Below are 21,073 nucleotides of genomic sequence, written 5' to 3'. Positions count from 1 at the left end.
CGCCGGCGGGGCCTGGGTCGAGGGGCGGAATCTGCCTGCGGGGCGGGGCAGGGTGGAGTTCGGGCCGCGTGGCTCCGCCCCAGGGCGGGGCCCGGCCGCCATCTGCAGCTGCGTTCCACCCTTCCGGCCCCGCGTTCTACCAGCTGCTCCTACTTTCCGCCGGTCGCCCGCTGGAGGCGGACCGCCGCCGTGTTCCTTCCTCGCGCGGCCCCAGCGGCGCCCAAGCCCGCAATGTCCGGCCCCAACGGGGACCTGGGCATGCCGGTGGAGGCGGGCGCGGAAGGCGAGGAGGATGGCTTCGGGGAAGCAGGTGATCCAGGGGGCTTCAGGGACGGCCTTTGCTTTTCCAGGGGTGCCCTCCTGGGAGCGGGCACCGGTCGGGGACGGGGCTTTGAAGGGTCAGAAGAGCCCGCCCCACCCGGCCCTGGGTGAATCCCGAACTACAGGCGCCGGCTCGGAGGTGCAGGGCGAGCACCGTGAACGGATCCCTGGGAACCGCAGCATTGGGGGAACCGTGGGCAACCAGCCCCGTTTTACAGATGGGGAAACGGAGGCAACTTGAGGGGCTCGCCCATTTGGAATTTGCTCCAGCCACTTCCTTCGCCCCCGCGGGCGGGGCCGAGTTTGGCGAGTTTGGCTCTACCGGAGCGACTCATTGGGGCTTTGCTGAGTCAGGACCCCCAGCCATCTGGCTTTGCTGGGGTAACCTGCCTCCAGAGCATCCTGTTGTGTGCAGAGCACTGTGGGAGGGCCGAAGAATCATCAGTCCAGGGCTGTTTCCCCCTCTATAATGTAAGAATAATGATTCAGTGTCGCCTGCATTGAGATGGGTCAGGAGTAAAGGAAAAATTGAATGGAAAATGCTTAGCGCTTTCCAGAAGGCAGGTATTCATTCAGTAAGTGGTTAGTATGGTCGTTTTTTTTAGTGTAGTAAGGATTGGTGTATTAACATGATTTTGTAAATGTGGGGTAAGGATGGATTATGCTTTTTGTTTCTGTTAACAGCTTTATTGAGCTATAATTCACATACTGTACAGTTTTAGGATTTTAGTATATTCACATAGTTGTGCATTGATCACAATAGCTTAGAACATTTTAATCACCTAGGGTCTTCTTTTAACAAAGGTACAAGGCCTTTCACTTAGGGGACAAGCATTGGGCTACTAGGCTTGCACTGTTGACCAAACAGTGTGGTTACTGCTGGTAGCCCTGTTGGGGGCATCAGGAAGGGCCTCCCAGAGATTACATTTAAGTGAATGTTGGCAGATTCACAGGACAGTGGGGAGAAGCCAAGTCCTGAAAGACTTCTAAGTACCCTTGATACAGATAGCTGGCCTGGAGTGGTGTGGAGACACCCACCTCCCCCATTCCTTTTTCCAGTTTGTCTCTGACACAGTGCAAAATATTTATGGTAATGACTGCCTGTGGCCAGACCCTATCTGAGCTTTTTTTGTGTGTGCTCTGCAGGGGGAGTCAGACCCAGGACCTCATGCATGCTATACAAGCACTCTTGTGGCTGAGCTCTTGATACATTTGAAAACTTGTTTCTTAGCCCCTTTTCCAGAAGGGAACTGTAGTGACTGCAGTAACCCAGAGAGCTGGAACTCAGACCCAAGGGCCCTGATCCCCAAGTCAGAGCTTCAGTGGTCACCAACCAGCTGTACGACCCTTGGCTGGTTCCTTTCTTCTGAGGCTTCCGTTTCCCCATCTGTACCATGAGTGGAATGGACTTTAAGATCAGCAGATTCCCAGGACTCTTTGTCTCTGAGGGGTGCCCATTTGCAAGAATGCAGGCACATTTGCACCCCCAGTCCAGACCTCCTGGGCCCTGGCCTTTTCCATCACCACCAGCCGCTTCTCCTCTGGTCCCAGACTGGCAGCTGAGTGCATCTGAGTCATGGGCTGGCTCAGAACTGGGTCCCGCAGTGGGCACAGGCCCAGACCTTGGGTCCTCAGGGACACTGTGTTGCAAAGAGGCCAGTCAAGAGTGGCAGTAGAGGAGTGAGTGCCAGGTTCTAGTGGAGACTAGGGAAGACATCTGGGAGGCTGCATTTTGAGCTGGTCCTTGAAGGGTTGTTGAGGCTGAAGCATTGTAGGTGACAGAGACAGTTGAGCAAAGGCAGAGGTGGGATCAGAGCTTCTTCCACTCACTCATTCATTCATTCAACGAACGCCCACTTTGTCAGTGAGGGCACTGGGAAGACAACAGAAAACACAAGACCAGTCACCTCTCAAGGAGCTTTATTTGAGTGGGCGACACCCACCACACAAAATAATCACAGCAGTCAGTCCTGAGGGGAAGCCATGGAAGTGAGCAGAGGCAGGCTGGGGGATCAGGACAGAGGACTGATCTGGTCTGGGACACTGGGAAGAGTCCCTGTGGTGTCATCCATACTGAGTCTTCAAGGGTGAGTGGGACTCATCAGGGAGAAGAGGAAAGGACGACAGGAGGAACCCACACACCCCAGACAGGGGCACAGCACATTCAAAGGGCTTGAGGTGAGAGGATAGGAGAAGACTTGGGAGACGGGGCTAGAGAGAGGAGCAGGGGCTGGGCCCCATTCCAAAGCCTGGGAGAGTCCACTGGGTGTTTTGTCCTGAAGGCAGAGGGAGACAGGGAAGGGCTAGAGAATAGGGCCTGCCTGGGACAGAGGCGTTGGTTGCTCTAATCAGGAATGTGGGCTCTAGGCAGCTGCTGAAGGAAGGGTAAAGGATGCTTGGTACCGGGCAGGAGCTCCCAGGCAGGACACGGGCTGACTGCCCTGCGACCACCCTAACCCTAGAAAGAAAGTTGTTGCGCTAAGGTTTTATCTCTTCAAAGCCTCTTTCGGGATGTCTACCCATTTCCAGATAGTGACACTGAGGCTCAGAAGTAGGGACTTGCCCCAAGCCCTTTTGGAGTCAGCTGGGGGACAGTGGGGTGTGAGTGCTGAGGAAACACAGGAACTTGGCTGTTTTCCCCCTTCTTCCCAGAGTATGCGGCCATCAACTCCTGTCTAGACCACCTGGAGGAGAAGAACGACCACCTCCATGCCCGCCTTCAGGAGCTGCTGGAGTCCAACCGGCAGACGCGCCTTGAGTTCCAGCAGCAGCTCGGGGAGACCCCTGGTGATGCCAGCCTCTAGGCTGCACGCGCCCCGCCAGGCCCCAGCCCTGCCTCTCTGGGCCAGACCAGCCGAGCACTCACCACCTGGCTTAGACACCTTCTCACGGTCTGGCCTTTGGGTCTCCTGGTGGGTCTGTCACTGGGCCAGCCCCCACTGCCCAGCATCCTTCCTGGGGCCAAGTGGGGACCTGCAACCCCACCACTTGCCTGCCTGCCCAGCTCCTGAGTCCTCCACTCCTCCCAGGACCAAGGGTCCACATTAAATGGGTCCCCCATACCACTGTGCCCCTCTTCTCTGTGTGCTGGGATGAGGACTCCAGTGGCCACTGGAGGGGAGTGGGGTGGTCAAGGCGTCTGGGCACATCTGCCAGGGGTGGGGTTTGTGGCCATCTTGGACTGGAGGGTGCAGTGAGGTTGGGGCCGCCTCCCTACTTGGTGTGTCCCTCCCTGGCCAGCAGCTGCTTCCCAGCCTGGCTGACATGCAGTGGTGGCCCAGTGGTCCAATGGTGCTGGACTTGCCCTATGGCCCTGTGGCATGCACTCAGTCTCCCAGGGTACCGGGGCCTTTAACAAGACAGCTGGGACCAAGACAGGCTGCGTGACCTTGGCATTGTCCTGCTCCTGGCCTGAGTCTCCCCAGCCGGCCACTAGCAGGCTGGACTGGTTGCCTGTCTCTAAGGGTCTTCTTAAGAGAGAAGACAACAGAACTCAGGAGCCGGTGTGGTGTGGGTCCCCTCTTGATGGTCCTGCTAGTGCTGCCTGGCTGGAGGCCGCAGCCCTGCTGAGGAACCAGGAACTCAGAGCCACAGTGCCTGAGGGGCAAGGACCCCCACACCTGCACCTCAGCTCCCACAAGGTCCAGCTAGAGAGGCCAGCATGGGCATCAAGCTCACACCTGGTCAAATCCTGGCCACTTGCCAGCTCTGTGACCTTTGGCAAGTCACTTGACCTTGCTAGGCCTCAGTTTCTTCATCTGTAATTTGGAAGTAGCCACAAGACCACCTTCTAGGGTGACAGTGAAGTTTATCCTAACCCTGATAACATTATTAAGAGGGAGACAGGCTTAGAGAGGTCAATGCCTTGTGAGTCCCTGGTTTTCAGGGAGCCTGTCATTGGTCTCCCCGTTCTGCCCCGACATGGTCCCCAGAGAGGCTGGGCCCTGGTTAACGGCCTAGCCGGGGTGCCCCCTTCCCCTGGTCACCAGACAGAAGTGCTGGTGGGAACTGCATCACCAAAATGACCTTCTTTTATTGGATTTTGAGTAAAAAAACACCAACCACGTCAAAGTTATTCATATACACTCCTAGAAAGCATTAGTAGATAGGGACCCAGAAGGGTCTAGGCTCAGGTTTTGAGGTGAGTTGAGCGTCGGGGAGGGGGTGGAGGGTTGGGGGGTTGAGCTGTCACCTTGCTGATGGTTTTGGCCACGTCCTGGGTTCTGGGCTGGCTGGGTGGGCAGCCGCTACTGTCATGGGAGGTGAACAGTGCAGTCAAAGCATTCCTGGCATTGATGGCGCACCGACGGCTCACGGGCTGGGAGGTGGGGCTGGGGTTCTTGGCTGCCTTGTATTTCTGGATACAGAGGATGCCAGAGAAGTCAGGGCTCCCTGCCTATCTGGGGTGCTCCCAGCCAGCAATTCCTTCCCCAGCCCCAGGCAAGACAGCATCACTGCTGTGTGACCCTATGTAATACTGTCAGCCTCTCTGGGCCAGGGCTCTGAAGTTAATAGCCTGGCCCTCAGCAGCCCCCAGAACCATAATAGAAAGAGCCAAGCCCCATACCAGCTTGGATTTCCTTCTAGTTGTGGGAGTGTGCCTGGGGCTGAGGCTAAACATAAGAGAAGTGGCCACTGACCATCCCCATCAGCTTGGTCAGAGGCTGGGGCCCTGGGCAGGGCAGGGTGGGAGGATGTTCAGCTCACCTGCAGGTTCTCAAAGTGGGCCAAGGACTTGCAGTGGGAGAGCTGTGCGCCCGAGTTGCTGTGGTAGAACTTGTGGCAGATGCGGCACACGTAGCCCATCACAGGCACCAGGAAGTCCATGCCTGAGGGACAGACAGCAGGGTCCACACACGTCCCTGGAACCAGCCAGGTGTCCGCCCTCCCTAGGGGCCCATTTGCTCCCCACCTTCTAGGCAGGAGTAGAAGAGCCAAGAAAAAATGGGGCATAGGCTGTCTGGCCAGAGCGTCTGGGCTGGCATCTGGGGGTGCCTGGAGGCCGAGCCCCAGCATCCCCCGCGTGCAGGCCCAGGGCCGGGCTCTTACCGTATGCAGTGTTGGGGTTGTAGGTCTCCGAGCCCTTCCACTCCTCTATGGATATATCTCTGGACCTCACCTGGAGACATGCAAGCATGTACCTTGAATTTGACTCACTGAGACCCCTCCCAGACAGGTCGGTAGCCTGGAGCACACCCATGTCCTCAAATACAACATCCCCTGGACTTCCAGGCTGTTGTGGGTGGCATCTGCTGGGCCTTCATGTGCTCCTCTTGCTCCCAGAGGCCCTTCTGGTTTGTGTTTTCTAGCCTCCACTCAGTCGGTCCCCTCCTCCAGGCAGTCCCCCTGCTCCTGTTTTGGCGTAATCCACACCAAGTCTGCTCAACACAACGTGTCACTTCACTGCAACCCCATGACAGCCCTCTACAGTTGCACCCATTTCACATTAGAGGACACTGAGGCCCTGGAGACATACACTTGCTGGTTTGTGGAGGGGTGGGGTGGCGAACCCTGGGAGCTCAAGTCAGAGTCCAAACTCACCTGTGAGCCCCGCCAGCTTCCCGAGTTCCTGTCCAAAACCACAGTGACCTCGGTCCTGAGGTGGGTTTCGGATGGGGTTCAAGGACCTGCATCTCACCTACTAGACCTGAGCCCCTCTCATAAGAGGCCATTGTCTCTGGCCCCGTGGGTCCCTGTGTCTGCAGCGCCCGCCCACTCACCAGGCAAAGAGTGCCAGGAGTGACAACCAACCCCTCTGCTGTGCCTTTCCGGGGACCACCCTGGACTGTAAGGGGGGCAACCAGGCAAGGACCAGGCCGTGGTCCTCACCTGTCCCTGTGTCCAGCACCAGAGCCCAGCTCAGAAGAGGGGACCGGAAACATCTGTTAAACTGGGACGAATCCAATTCTTTGCAAGATTCTGCAATGAATCTGATTCTCCTGGGAGGCAGCAGAACTGGGTCAGCAAAGGCTGGGGCTGCAGAGACCCGCTTCATGTCATCCAATAAGATGAAATGCCAGGACAGAGCATGGTGCCTGCCCAGCGCGGCAAACAGGAAGTGCTCGAGAAATGTCAGCTGCTAACGTCATCACTGTCACCTTACACTGAGTCCTGCCCACTACCTAGCTGCTGCCTCTGCCTTTCCCGACTCTGTCCCACCCTTTCCCTTCCTCCACACAGGCTAGAATCTCGGCCAGCCTCCCAGAGCCCTGCACGCTCCACCTGCCACTCAACAGTTTGCCTGATGCATATGGGCAGATACGGATAATAGGGTTCATAATAAATTGTGGCCAGGTATGGTGGAACAAGCCCATGATCCCAGAGACTTGGGAGGCTGAGGCAGGACGATCCCAAGTTCAAGGCCAGCCTGGGCAACTTAGTGAGACCCTGTCTCAAAATAAAAAGGGTTGGGAATATAGGTCAGTGGTAAAGTGCTCCTGGATTCAAGCCCAGTATCTTCCCCTGCCACACATACAAAAAAACAACTTGACATTCATTAGTTTCTACAAATGCCAGCCCACTACCAGGCCCCCAAGGTTGGAGCGAGGACCCCCTAACTGACTCCCACAGCCCACCCTAAGCACCTGCTTGCAGAATTCCTCCTCAACCTCAATCTCTTCTTCTTCTTCTTCTTCATCCTCATCCTCCTCTTCTTCATCACCCTCAAAACAACTCACGGCATCCACCGTGATGAAGTGGTCCTCGTCTTGGCCAGCTATCTCCTTCTCAAGCGTCTTCAGCTGCCCAGGGGAGTAGGTGAGGGGCTCAGGTCAGTTCTGGGCAGCCACAATGCCACACACCCCTCAGTGAATCCCTCTGGGACTGCTATGGATTAGGCTGGGATAAACCTCAACCTGCTGTATGGCCTTGGCCAAGGCTCTGTACCTCTCTGGGCCCATGTCCTCTGGGATGGGTGTGATTACCTCCTTGGCCTTGTCCTTGTGCCCCTGGGACTTCACATGCTCTACAAACTTGTGCGGAGTCTTAAAGTAGCGGTTGCAAATGGTGCAAAAGGGTCGCAAAGACTGTTTGGCGATCTGGGGAAAGAAGAGCAAGCCATGTGGGGTAGGCAGTGTCCCCACGTGCAAGCCCCTGACTAGTGACCAGGCAGTGCCCAGTACGGCTTCACCTATCATCCATAAAAGTAAGACCTACCACATCTATAAAAAGCCAGCAAGGCTCTGCCCCTGCCCTGGAACACACAAAACCACATCTTTCCCCTGTGTGGTGAGCACTGAGATGGGATGACAGGTGGCAATGGAGGAGGTCAGAGACAGGACACAAGGGAGCCGCCAGAGGACCCCTATGCCCATGGAGGAATGGCAGGGTAAGCTGGTGCCATACCCACACTGGACAGATGGGGAACCTGGAGCCCAAAGAGGAAGCATGGTAAGCTTGTCAGAAGCCACGCTGACGGACAGACACATGGAGACAGACACTAACTCTCTGCTGGCATCCTGGCTCCCCTCCCCAGCCTCGCTGAGGAGAGGTGATGCCTTCGAGGCATGCAGCCCTTCTACCTTGTGGTCCTGCGTCCTGCGGTGCTGGATCAGGTCCCCCGTGTAGTAGACCTGGCAGGTGTTGCACCAGCGTCTCGGTGGAGGCTCTCTGGTGACAATCCAAACAAGCACAGTGTGACACTATGTTCTGGTGGGAAAGACACCAGCTCTCCCAAGCGCTCATGGATGTGATGCAACTCAGGGGCTGGGGTGTGGCTCAGTGGCAGGGTGTCCTTAGCCCTGCTTCAAACCCAAGGGAAGAGTGGGGAGGGCCAGGGCTAGGCCCTAGAGTCAATGGCTCGCACCACCAAAAAAAAAAAAAAAAAACCCACAAGTGTTCCAAGTTAGTGAAATTAAGGGCTCTACAAAATAAGCAGATTTACATCAGTTTTGGGGGATGTAAGAACCTAGCCCAACATCCACTGATGAAGTCATGTGAAGTCGTGGTCAGACTGTGAGGCAGAGGGCTATTTAGAGGCACAAAAACTGTTCACTACCTCCTGCAGGATGATTCTACTTTCTACTTTTTAAGAGGTAAACACAGATAGGATCATGGGAGGAGGTGGGCCAAGAGACAATGTTTATCTCTGGGCGATGGGATTATGGGAGATTTTTATCTTCTTGTGTGTGCACGTGTCTCTGTGTGTGTGTTCTTGTATTTTCAAAATGTTAACTGAAGCCAGGTGCGATGGTCACGCCTGTGATGCCAGCAATTTGGGAGGCCCAGGCAGGAAGATCACAAGTGTGAGGCCAGCCTGGGAAACTTGGTGAGACCCTGTCCCAAAAATAAAAGGGGCTGGGGCTGGGGCTGGGCCTCAGTGGGAGGCCCCCTGGTTCAATCCCTGGTACCAAGAGAAAAAAGAAAACAGGGAGACGGCTCGGCTCCTGCGGACACAGGTGCTGCCTTTTGCCAGGTCACTGTGCAAAGAAGCTGGGGCAGTGGGTAGTCTGGCGCCTACAGGAGACGGAGCTTCTCTATAAAATAGTGTCCCCTGGATCCTCCTTCCGTAGCCTGTCCTGCATATGCAATTTTAATCTGACACGTTTCAGGTTACCGCAAGCTCCCCGCAGACCTTCCTATTAGTGGGAGGCCGCCGCTGGTCTAGCCCAGCCCCAGCTTGGATGTTTGGTGGTTCCCAGTTCCATTCTTTCACCATTACATTAACTGCAAAGAACACCTCTGTGAGATCCCTTCTCCTGTGCTTGTCATTATTCACCTACAGATAAAACCACGGAAGAAAGTGCTTCTCAGGGAGAACCCGCTAACAGAGACATGAGCTGCCCGTGAAGGGACAGCCACCTAGCTTCTGGTCACATGAGGAATGAAAGCAGGGGCCAATCAAGAGCCCTTCTTGTCCCTCGTTCCAGCCTGGGGAGGTTCGAGCTGCAACCTGGGTACACTCTACCACAGAACCCCTGACCTCTGACTGAAGGTCACTGTCTGGCCTGTAAAAGGGTCCCCCGGGGCCTCTCGGGTTTGTTTGAATTCTGAATGAGCAGTTAACATTTTGAAATGGGGTGGTGTCACACGCCATCTGGGTTTCTAGATTCTCCTGAAAAACTAGGAGAACTTGAGCTGAGAGGCAGCTGTCCCGTAGACAGAGCCCATGTCCTGCAGTGGCCCAAGCTAAAAGTCCTGCTTCTCGGATGACACCTGCCAGCCCCTGCAGGTCTGTGATGGCTGCTGGGTCCTGACAGCTCCTGCAGCTTCCCCCAGCCCTTCTCACCCCAAGCACTAGTCCCAGAGCCAGGAGGGGGGATATTTCTGACCTCATGATGAGAGGGGGACACAGGAAACCCTCGTGTCAGGCCACAAGATGACCTCATCCTTACCACTGGATGCCCACAGTTGAGGTCACACAGGCCAGAGGGGCAGGGCTCTGTGCCACAACTCACCTCCCTTCTACATGGTTGGTCACACTGTTCCTGACTGGATGAAACCTTAAGAGATTGTCAAGAATTCCTGAACCCAACCCTCATGGGGCCATTTTTCAGGTGGGGAAAACTAAGGTCCAAGGTCATTGAGTTAAAGGAGCCTCTGGGGAAGGACAATGCTTAACCCAAAGGCAGATTTTGCAGAGGACAGATTTAGGGCTGGGCCTGTGAGACTGCCCACCCCCCAGCACTACCTCATTCAAGATGATTCTACTTTTTACTTTTTAAGAGGTAAACACAGATAGGCTCTTGGAAGGAGGTAGGCCTTCTCCCACTCACTCCTCTTCTCTCTCCAGGGCGTCCCGGGGCATGGGCAAGCAGGGACAGGAGACAGGCTTGGCTCATGTGCTGGATCTCCCCAAGCCGCTGCTGGTGCTGAGCCTCCGACAGGTGGTCCTGGAATTCCTGTAGCATGAAGGAGCCAGGCATGGGCATGGGGGGTGGGCCCCAGAACATGGGCAAGGGCAGGCCAAAGGGGACTGACTTCACGGCCAGCCTGCCATCTCAGTGAGGTCATTTCTTTTACAAAACAGCCCTGCGGGCCAGAGCAGGGACACTAAACTGAGCAGAGAACTAGTATACACACAAGCCAGGTTTACGCCCTAGAAGAAAGGGTCTCAAAGAGAGCTCTCTGATTAACACAGGTGTCCGTGCTCTGCCCTGGGGAGGCACCGAGTAAGAAGTGACAACAGCAAGAGTAGCAGCAACATAGGTATAAGCCTACTATTTTTTATGTTCATATTTTTTTGATACGGGGTCTACTGTGCCCAGAAAGGCCTTGAACTCCTGGTTTTCCGGCCTTGGCCTCCCGAGTTGCTGGGACAACAGGTGCATGCCATGATGTGCGGCCAAGGCTGCTATTATTGATGCCACACTCACTTGCCCAGGATTCAGGACTTCAATGACAAGTCACTGAATCCCCAGAAGCCCCAGCAAGGTGGGCCCTGTATGTTTCCTCGTCTGCTGCCAGAGGAACCAGGAGCAGGAGTGGAGCTTGCGTGCTGAGGCCCTCCCAGCTGTGCAGGGCTGATTGGAACCCGGTCTGCCTGACTACAATCCCACCCTCCTGGCTGGTCAGCAAATTCGGACCAATGGAGGCCCAGCTGCCCGGGGCAGGGCTGGTGAGCCCAGTGCTCACCCTGCGGCAGCGGTGGAAAGGGCAGTCTGTGCAAGCCATGGAGACCCCCACCCTTCCTGCCCACCGCCCTTCCCACGGGCCCGGCTCTGAGCACCTGCTGGCTGGTGCAGCTGGCCTTGCAGATGTAGCAGAAGAACTGGAGAGCCTGCCTGGAGGGCGCGGGGGCCGCAGGGCTGGCGGAGGTGCAGTCACTGGGACGGGACACAGGCGTGAGGGACACAGTGCTAAATGCCCAGCTGTTGCTGCTCTGTAGGATGGTGACCTTCAGGGAGCCCCCGGCACCCCACATCTACAGCAGGAGCAGGAGCAGAGCTTCCACTATCTGGGTGCCTAGGGCAAGCCGGCCCCAGGGCTAACCGCCTATGAGCATCGTCCCTAGAGTCTCAGACAGTGGGACTCTGGGCTGGCAGGTGAGGACGGGAGCTCACAATGTTAGGATGTCCTGTGGCCAGGATTGGAGCCCGGGCCTGCCCAACTCCAAAGCCCACCCGCACCACCTTGTGCAGGACGGGTGGGGAAACTGAGACCCGAAAAGGGAAGGGGCCTGACCGCAGCTCCACTGTGAGCTGTGAGCCAAGCCCCACAGGGAAGCTACCACGTGGGTGACGATGTCCCCTATGAGAGGAGACTGAGGGCTCTAGTTTGGGGATGGGCTCACTGGAAGGGACTCTTGTCACCAAAAGCACCTAGAGGCCTTTGGAGCGGAGGCTGTGCAGGCAACTAACAGTGGTGGCGGGGGTGGGGTGGGGTGTTCATGGCAGACAAACCCACCCCCCTCACCCCCCACCCCCGTGTGCTGCCCGCGCAGCCAGGCAGGGCTGCCGTCCCTGCACATGCGGGACATGCACAGAGCCCCTGAGGTGGACCAGGCAGGGGTGCCATTCCGCCATTGCCCTCTGGGGCTCTGGTGCTGCCACATTTCTACTCTACCCACCCCCAGCATCTCCCTGGCTCTTTTTTCACATTCTCCCACATCCAGGCCGCTGGCTGGCTCCTCCTGGCTCGCTCCCACGCTGATCTGGGTATCCACTGGCTCCAGAGAGGCCACCTCTGTGCCTGAAATGAAAGGTGTGCACCTTTTTTCAGGGTCCCTCTGCCTTCTCTGCCCACAGCCAGGACCTTGAAATCCTGGGTTCCAGGCCCAGCCATCAGGCTCTGGCAGCACCCGTGGCGGCTGGACAGTGCCAGGGAAAAAAGAAGGGCCTGGACAGAGCCGTGCCAGCACCAGCAGGGCTGGAAGCCACCTCACTCACCTCCCCCAGCCTCCACTGTGTCGGGCGCCTGTGCCTCCAGCACAATGGCATGAGCCGGAGCTGGCGTTGGCTCGGGCGTTGGCACATACCCCGGTGGCTGGGCCTGCGGCTGACCCTGGGTCTGCGCTGGCACCTGAGTGGAAGGCTGCTCCTGCGGCTGCTCTGACAGCTGCTTCAGGGCCTGTGCCTGCGTGTGGCACTGTGGCTGCATCTGTGTCTGGGCCTGCTTCTGCCGCTGCGGCTGCACCTGCTCTGGGGGCTGCGAACGGGCCTGTGGTTTCCCCTGATTCTGCTCCAGCCCTAAGTGCTCGGGGCAGGTCTGAGTTTGTGCCTGTTTGTGCAGTTTTGGCTGCACCTGGGTGTCCGCTGGCGGCATCTGTGGCTGAGTCTGTGGCTGTACTTGAGGCTGGAATCGTGGCTTCCCTCGGGCCTCCAGTGGCTCAGGCAGCAACCCAGGGGTTTGCGTCTGCTTCAGTGCTGTCATCCGGGTCCGTGGCTACACTGGAGGCCCATTCTCTGTGGGCTCCTCTGAGCTTTGGATCAAAAGATCAAAGTCATGTCTTTCAAGAGGTTGCAGAGGTCTCCAGTAAGACCAAGACCCAATTCCAACTTTAGTTCTTCCACTTAAAAGTGAGGGCTTTGGACAGCTCCTTGGCTTATCTGGGCCTCAGTTTCCTTCTTTTGTTTTTTCTTTTTGTGGTGCTGGGGATTGAACCGGGGCCTCATGCATGCTAGGCAAGCACCCTACCACTGAGCCACGTCCCCAGCCCTAGACCTCAGTTTCCCCTAAATAAATTGGAGAAGACTGTTCTCTTCCACAGCTTGCTCACAAGCATCTAAACAGCCTTGTAAACACCTACTCTCTAAGGTCCCAGGGGCGCATGTTCACCTCTCCAACCTGCCACCACTCAGGCTTCCAGGTGGCTCAGCCTCAGTGAAACACCAGGGTCTGACCTGAAGCCTCCCCAGGGAGGAGCAGAAATAAGTCTCACCTCCCTCCAAACCACAGGCCAAAGCCCCTCCTTGCTCCAACTCCACTGAAGGGCGCACCCACTATCTTTGCAGGAATGAGCGCAGGGCACCTGGGCCCGGGGCGCTGCCAACATCAGTTACCTCTTGGTCCTCTTGGCTGGTGGCTCTGAGGCCTCACAGGGCTTAGGCTCAGGTGCTCGAGTGTGTTTTTCGCTAGTGATGGCCTCTGGGCAGGGGCATAGCCCCTGGTCTGAAACAGAGGCGGGCAAGGAGAGAGAGATCAGGCAGAATTCGTGTGAGTTCCAGGTGGGCCCGGGCTCTCCCTTCCAAGAATCCCTGCCTCCCACATCTGCCTCCCTTACACTGACCTTGCTCCCACTGCCCCAACCCACGCCCCCTCTGAAGGGCCAGCAGCCTCCCTCCCTCACCTTCAGCTGTGTCCAGTTGGAACTCTCTGGCTTCCTCAGACCCCTCTGGGGGGTCTGACCTGTCTTCCTCAGGCATCGTCTGAGCAGAGGAATCCTGCTTCCTTTTAGAAACCATTTCTGACACCTACCACCCAGCTGTCCAAGAGCAGCCCCACAGGACCCTCTGGCCTCAGTGTCTCCTCTCTCCCTTGGCCCTCTCTGTGTGTCCACGCTGGCCCTGTCTCTGGTCAAGTACTGGGCCTCTTCCTGCCCCACACCTTTGCCTGAGCCTCAAAGGCATTTCTTAGAGGAAATCTTCCTGACTCCAGACTAGGTCCAGACCCCTCGTTCAGGCCACCAGGCCTTCAGCTTCCCTTCTGAGGCATTTTCCAATCGTAACTGGTTGGAGCATTATTTGCATTAAGTCTCTCCACCAGCCCCCGAGATCTGCAAGAGGTCAGGCCAGAGGCCACATGTGCACTACTCACCAAGGCCCAGTTGGTTCCTGGGCACCTGGGAAAGGCTTCCAGAACCTGTTGCAGCCTCTAAATTCCTCCTGCTAAGTCCACTATACAAGGCTGAGCAGGAAACACAACTGAACCCCACATCATTGCATCCCCCAAACTACCTATTCTGGGCCCCTCAGAAACTACCCAGCTCTTACCCTGCACAACAAGCTCCCCATCTGGGGCTCATGGGCCTTATCCTAGGCCTGTCTCACCCACCCCAGCTCTGAACCATAGTTTTCCCACAAGTGGTTCAGAAGTAGAGTGTGGACCTAGCATGTGCCAGGCCTTGGACTCCATCCCCAGCACTGCAAAAAGCCAAATGAATAAATGCTACTTTTATTTTAAGAGGGAACTGCCTACAAAATTTTAAACTGTCTAAATTAATTGCCATACATAGAAGAAAAAGAGAAGCTGGCGATACAGTTCAGTGGTAAAGCACTTGCCTAGTGTGCGTGAGGCCCTGGCTTCAATCCCCAGTACCAAATACCAAGAGGAAAAAGAAAGGTAAACGCACCTGGGGTAGAACAATCTAAAGGTTCTTATTCACCCTTTCCCTGATAAACTCACAAAGGCTGAGACTTGCACAAGGAACCACCTCCTCCCAAAGCATCCTGTCCCTGAGCTTCCTGGTGGTTCCTTGCCCACACACTGCTCCTGAGTGCAGTTTGGAGTTTTGGGTATTTTCTTGGTCCTGAGGTTGGAACCCAGGATTCTGCATGTGCCATGCAAGACCTTTACCAAGTAACTGACTTACATTCCCAGGCCTCACTCTTTTTTTTTTTTTTTAACTCAGGGCACTCAACCACTGAGCCACATCCCCAGCCCTATTTTGTATGTTATTTAGAGACAGGGTATCTTTGAGTTATTTAGGGCCTTGATAAATTGCTGAGGCTGGCTTTGAACTTGTGCTCCTCCTGAGCCACTGGGATTACAGGTGTGTGCCAATGAACCTGTTCCCAATTCACTTTTTACATTAATCACAGGTTGAAATGATAATATTTTTCATATGCTGAGATAAATAAAATATATCAGTAAAATTAATTTCTCTTGTTTTTGGTCTTTTTAATGTGGTTACCAGAAGACTTTAAATCACACATATAATATATTAAATATCATATTTTATTTCCACTAGGCAGTGCTGCTTAAAGAGAAATGTTAAGTAAATAAGTAAATATAATGCTAGTATAATACTGGTAAAATCATATTGGTGGGGCTGGGCTGTAGCTCAGTGGTGGAGGGCCTGCCTAGCACATGTGAGGCACTGGGTTTGATCCTCAGCACCACATATAAATAAATAAATAAAATAAAGGTATTGTGTTTATATATATAAAACATTGGGACCGGGCATGGTGGTACACGCTGTAATCCTAGGGACTCAGGAGGCTGAGGCAGGAGGATTCAGAGTTCAAAGCCAGCCTCAGCAACTCAGCAAAACCCTAAGCAACTTAGCGAGACCCTATCTCTAAACAAAATTCAAAAAAAGGGCTGGGGATGTGTCTCAGTGGTTAAGCGTCCCTGAGTTCAATCCCCAGAACCCAAAAGAAAAAGAAAATCACATCAGAGACACAGGACTATTTGATTTGAAATCTGGGAAACACTAGGCGAGTGTGACCCCCTCCCCAGTTCATAGATGAAGACCCCCAGGCACAAAGAGGAATGTGGCCCACCTGAAGGCCCGGGCAAGCCCTCCCAACCCCCACCCCAGACCTGCCCCATCCCAGCCACCACTCACCTTGTGATTGGTGAAGGAGGGGGCCCGGCTCTGTTTCTGGGGCATCCGCCCTGAGAGGTTGAGCTGGGAGGGATTAATGGGGACCCCAACAGGAGGGGGGCCCAGGAGGGACTGGCGGGTGGCCTGGGGGAAGAACTGCTACAGATTTGGGGGTGCCAGCTGGGGCGGTGTCAGGATAGGGGCTGTCAAAGTCGGGGTGGCCATGCTGTAGCCCCGGAGGTTGCCTGCAGGCAGGAAGAGAGAAGAGGGCTCACACCATGATTGGGTGGTAGAGGCGAGGGTCATGGGTCAGCTCCCAAAGCATTCTGGGAATATCAGATAATTCTCAGGAGACCCTTCCTGCCCCAGGGCAGCCAGAGGGAAGAGTAGAGCAGAAGGCTCATCCTACCTCAGACACTGTGGCAAAGGAGGCTTTAGGGCAGGTTTCCTTCTCTGCTGGGAGTTGAGGTTGCCCCCCCCCGACATGCCTCTGGGTCAGGGTCAGTGGCTTGAGCACCCCAGCAATCCTGCTCATTCTCAGGCATGCTTTAGGGCACCCCTCAGGTATAGGAGACCCAGCACAGGGCCCACAGGGAGAACCAGCAAGAGTCTGGTCCCTGAATAATGAGGCCCCTCTGCCCCACTAGCTGCCTTACATCAAAGGCCCACCAGAGCCAGGCACTGGGCCACACATGGTCCATTACCGTGTCTGTCACCTGACCTGTCAGGCATCAGGGCAGTCATTATGATCTTCCCCAACAGTAAAAGGGAGGAACAACTTGCACGATCTCTATGAGGGCCCCTGCCGTCCACCTGCTGGTCAGGCCAGGATTCTCCTGATCCTGGGGGTCCCCTGATTCCTCTTTCTCCTGTCCTACCCATGCCAGCCACCAGCAGGTCCCATCATCTCTATCCACACCTCCCCAATCTGCTTCTCCTCCCCATCACTGCCGCATCCAAGCTGCTTCATCCCTGGCCTAAGTCTCAGCTTCTCCCCGCACAAACCCTCCTACAGCTCCCTGCTGGTCAGGAATGAAGCCCTGGGTAAGGTCCAGCCCCACCCAATCTCCTTCCTTGCTATTCTCCCCATATGTCCCTATGACATTCTAGTCACTTGTCCCTGTGCAGTCCTTCAGATATCCTGCCTCTGGGCCGGGCACATGCTATTCCCTCTGTAGAGGCTCCATAAACTCCACACACCCTGCAGCCCTCCCTTCAGAAGTCTCTCTCCCAAAGGCCTTCCCAGATCATCTGTGTTCCCACAGCCCCTGATCCAGGGCAGCTGCATAATTTTTTTGCCTGCTTCCTGCTGACCCTTATCTGACTCAGCTCAGCACCTCAGTGAAGGCACAGAGCCTGGGAAATGTTTGAGGCATGAAAGGGAGGTGGAACTCTGTCCCAGTGCTCAGACAGGAAACACAGGGGTTAAAGCCTGTGTCAGTTCTCCTGTAAGAGCTGGGTTCAAATCCAGACCGCAGAGTATGAGGTCTGTGTCCTTAAACAAATCTATCCCCTGCTTTAAGCCTCAGTTCCTTTATCTATAAAATAGCGATCACCTCACAATGTTTTATGAAAATTCAATAGAATTCAATAAATATAAGTGTGCATGGTATATTGTAAGTGTTCAATTGATATACTTAATGCAAACACATACATACATATATGCAGGAGCCAACCAATGCTTAAAAACAACAGGACAAAAGATGGAATACCTTCAAAGAAAGATAGAAAGGACATGGACAAATCACAAAAAGCAATTGGGGCTGGAGCTGGGGCTCAGTGGCAAAGCACTTGGGGGTGCCAGCTGGGGCGGTGTCAGGATAGGGGCTGTCACATGTGAGGCACTGGGTTCAATACTCAGCGCCACATACAAAGATAAATAAAATAGAGGCATGCTGTCCATCTACAACCACAAAAAAATAAAAATAAAAAATACAAATGTTTAACAGATAAATATAAAAATGTTCAACTGTACTAGCACTCCAGGAAATGTACATTAAAACGTTAATGACACAGCTCTTTTGTTTTGCCAACCAACTTAGTAAATTATATGTATATGTATACATTTATATATTATGTATTATATATATAAAAAAGCAGATAATACCCAATGTTGCCGTGGGCATGGTGAGACCGGCACTGTCATACGTGGCTGATGGCATTGCAAACTGGTCCAGTCCTTTAGGAAAGCAAGTTGGCAATATTTATCAAAAGCCATAAAACATCCATCCCCTCAACTCAGTCATTCTACTTTTGGGAATCTATTCAAAGAAAAAAGTCGCAAACATCACATTTCTATTAAAATAGAAAAAAGAACAGCTGAGAAGACTTAGGTAAGCAAGGGCACGTCCCTTCGATGAAATATTATACAGCTGTTAAAAGGGCTTTGGCAGAGAATGTCAAATTATATGGTTAAAGATCATGCTGTTCTATTCAGTAAAAAAGAAATAACACCCAGCCTCTCACTTATGTCAATCACAGTAGTCCTATATAATTCCACAAATTTCGGTTTTCCCACCTCCCCGCCCTTTTTTTTACATGTTATTTTTCTCTTTGAAAAGTGTGACTTTTAATATGCAAAAGTAAAAGGGGGAAATAGGGTTAGGCACATAGTTTAGTGGTGGAATTCTCGCCCAGCACCTGCAAGGGCCTGGGTTCAATACAGTACTGAAAAAAAAATGTGTGTGTGTGTGTGTGTGTGTGTGTGTGTGAGAGAGAGAGAGAGAGAGAGAGAGAGAGAGAGAGAGAGAGAGAGAGAGAGAGAAGTGAGAATATCTGTGTATACACTGGGGGTCCTTGTGTCTGGTTTCCGTTCTCATCTACACAGCTGTCATGTGGAAGTCAGCGTCAGTTTCCAGGACTATCCACACTCATGAGGCCCTGGCAAAGCTGATGAGAGGTGACCTTCCAGTCAGCTCCTGCCTCTTGTGCAGGAACATCTTGGGCACATGATCCCTTTCTGGGCCTCAGTATTTTTATTAGGATTGTTGGTGTACCTTCCCTTGGGGTCATCAGTAGTATCAGGAGCAGCAGCCTGGAAGGAAGAGCTGACACTGTTTTCCATATGGGGACGCTGAGGCAAGGGCACAGCCTTAATGCTCAAGGCCCACTGCTTAGGAGGTCTAGCTGAGCCACTGCTGGTGTGCTATGTGACCTAGGGCAAGGGACTTACTTTCTCAGCTTCCTCATTGGCCAGATGGCATCTAATCTGAATGTCAGTGAGGTATGTGGAGCACTGCCCAGAGAGCCAGTGTCATGGCCCAGGGCACTCCTCAGTCTGTCTGCAGATGGACCTGCATTCAGCTGAGCAGCTTAGAGTCTTTCAACCCCTGGAGCCTGGGTGTCCTTAACTGTGAGTCAGGGCACTCTCAGGGTCACTGTGATTTGGTGAGACTGAGTGCTTGGCTTGCTGGGGAGCCAGTGTCCACACAGGATGCAAAGGGGCCTGAGTCATACCTTGTAACTGCTGCAAAAGCAAAGCTCTCTGGAGCATGGAGCCATTGAGGAAGGAGGCCGAGTGGGTCCCCTGGAGACTCAGAAGCTGCTGCTGGGGCTGCTGCTGGGGGAGGCCCCTGTGTGTTTGGAGGGAGTGTCAGAGGGTGACTGGGAAAGTTAGAACCATCTTCCTCCTTGAGACCCCCATCTCCTGAGCCCACCCTCCCATACAGATGGAGGATCCCCTTGGGGGTGAGAGGTGATGAGCTCTAGGACTCAAAACAAGGATGCCCCTGGGACAAAGGACTGAATGGAGGTGCTGCAAGTCATGGGTGAGAGCTGAGGCCTCCATCCCCCAAGTGGGAAACCCACCTGCTGACAGCCATGGGCAAGGGGGCCTGTGGTGGGGGCTGCTGCAGCAGCTGCTGAAGCTGCAGCAATTGCTGCTGCTGCAGCTGCTGCTGCTGGAACTGCTGCTGCTGCTGCTGCTGGTTGAACATGGTGGCTAAGGGAGGGAAGTGGAGTAAGGCCGGGTACCCACCATGGGTCAGTCCCGATGCCCTCCCCTCACCTCCAAGGCCATACACACCAACCCACAGTCGCAAACACCGGCGCTGAGCTGCACAGCTTCACTCCCAGCCCTGCCAGGGAAAAGCCACATTTGTACCCCTTTCCTTCCAATCCGCCCCCAGTCCTGCCAGGCTCAGGATTCAGCCACTTTCCTTGACAATTTCCTTCCAATCCTGCCAACGGTCCCTCCTCCAAACCCCCAACCTCGCCCCTCCAACTCTCCAACTCTGACGTTTCCAAGCTTCCAACATCCCCGCCCCACCTCCAGTCGATCTCTGCATCCATCACTTCCCGATGTCAGCTACTCCCCACTCACACCCCCTTTGAGACCGCCACCCTCTCCCTTTGTGCCTGTGTCGTGTCAATAACATCATCACCCTCCCCCAACCTTTCATCTTCCTCCCTCCACATCCCCAGCCCCTGCGCCCCTCCGATGCCGCCGCCCCCTCCCTCGGCAGACACAGCCAGCACTGCCCCGCATCCCGAGCCCCCGCCCGCCCGCGAAGCCTGCAGCCTCCGAGCAAGTAGCCACGGTCGCTGCAGCCCTCCGCGTCCCCGCCCCCCACCTCGGCTCCCCGCGCGGCTTCCGCGGCGGCCACTGCGCAGCCTCCCCCAAGCGCTCAGCAGTCGCGTCGCCACACGGGAAGCGCCGGCCGCGCACCAGTCACACTCGAGCCCGGTGGCTCCGGCTCGCGGGTTCCGGGACTCCCCGCAACACCGCGGGCGCCTGGACGCTTGGAAGGCCAGTGCCCTGGCGGGCCGGGGCAGCGCCCTCTGCAGGACCGGAGGTTCCGCTGCAGCCGGTGCCGCCAGAACCGCCCCGTGAGTCCGTCACGCTGCGGGCGCGGCGTCAGCTCACCCCGGGCCGAGCCGGGGCAGCTGCGGCGTGGCTCCCGAGGGCCAGGGGGCCCTAGGCAACACAGACCCTCCGTCTCGCGTCCTCTGCATTGGGAAGGGGTGGCTCTGAGACTCAGGTCCTTCTGGTGCCCAGAGGGGTCTGTCGTCCGGCGAGGACATCGCCAGGGACTTTCAGATGGACTTGTCCCTAACCGATCTCTCCGAGGCTGCCGCCGTCCCGTGATCCTGAGCCCTCAAGGGCCTGGGGTGGGAGGGGGCGACAGCGGGCTGGTGCACCTTCGGCTACTGGGCCCGCGAGAGGGCGCCCAAGGTCGCACAGCCCCGTGGGAGTTTGCCCTAAAACGAGGCGAGGCGGGCTGGCTTGAAAGTATTTTTCTTGTAAGAGTCGCCAGAGACGTGAGGAAAGCCGAGTTCAGTTATAAAAGACGGCCCTGCCCCCTCATCCTGCCCCTAAAACGGTCCCCA

At 55.2% G+C, this 21,073-nt stretch overlaps 2 protein-coding genes across 2 annotated transcripts; one reads left to right on the top strand and one right to left on the bottom strand.

Moving 5' to 3' along the window:
• Nucleotides 1-144: 144 nt before the first annotated feature.
• On the top strand, nucleotides 145-3,383 carry LOC308640386 (bublin coiled-coil protein-like). The gene is made up of 2 exons (XM_081312317.1): nucleotides 145-310; nucleotides 2,974-3,383. The coding sequence occupies exons 1-2, from the start codon at nucleotides 232-234 to the stop codon at nucleotides 3,123-3,125; spliced, it is 231 nt and encodes a 76-aa protein (XP_081168443.1). The 5' UTR covers nucleotides 145-231; the 3' UTR covers nucleotides 3,126-3,383.
• Nucleotides 3,384-4,450: 1,067 nt separating this feature from the next.
• LOC308640387 (cip1-interacting zinc finger protein-like) lies at nucleotides 4,451-20,819 on the bottom strand (the record flags this gene model as incomplete). Its single annotated transcript, XM_081312318.1, is given in 20 exon segments — nucleotides 4,451-4,678; nucleotides 5,029-5,150; nucleotides 5,371-5,440; nucleotides 6,906-7,061; nucleotides 7,245-7,358; nucleotides 7,842-7,929; nucleotides 10,035-10,072; nucleotides 10,074-10,160; nucleotides 10,988-11,182; nucleotides 11,828-11,949; nucleotides 12,147-12,642; nucleotides 12,646-12,679; nucleotides 13,260-13,368; nucleotides 13,547-13,640; nucleotides 15,767-15,904; nucleotides 15,908-15,990; nucleotides 17,853-17,924; nucleotides 19,202-19,317; nucleotides 19,553-19,685; nucleotides 20,317-20,819. Coding segments are annotated over 19 exon segments (2,490 nt in total). The 5' UTR covers nucleotides 19,681-19,685; nucleotides 20,317-20,819.
• Nucleotides 20,820-21,073: the final 254 nt, after the last annotated feature.

This window comes from Spermophilus citellus (assembly GCF_964194105.1).
Source record: "Spermophilus citellus genome assembly, contig: SCAFFOLD_131, whole genome shotgun sequence".
NCBI lineage: Eukaryota > Metazoa > Chordata > Mammalia > Rodentia > Sciuridae > Spermophilus > Spermophilus citellus.
The sequence above is the reverse complement of the archived record's forward strand: the minus strand, read 5'-3'. Positions and strand labels throughout refer to the sequence as shown.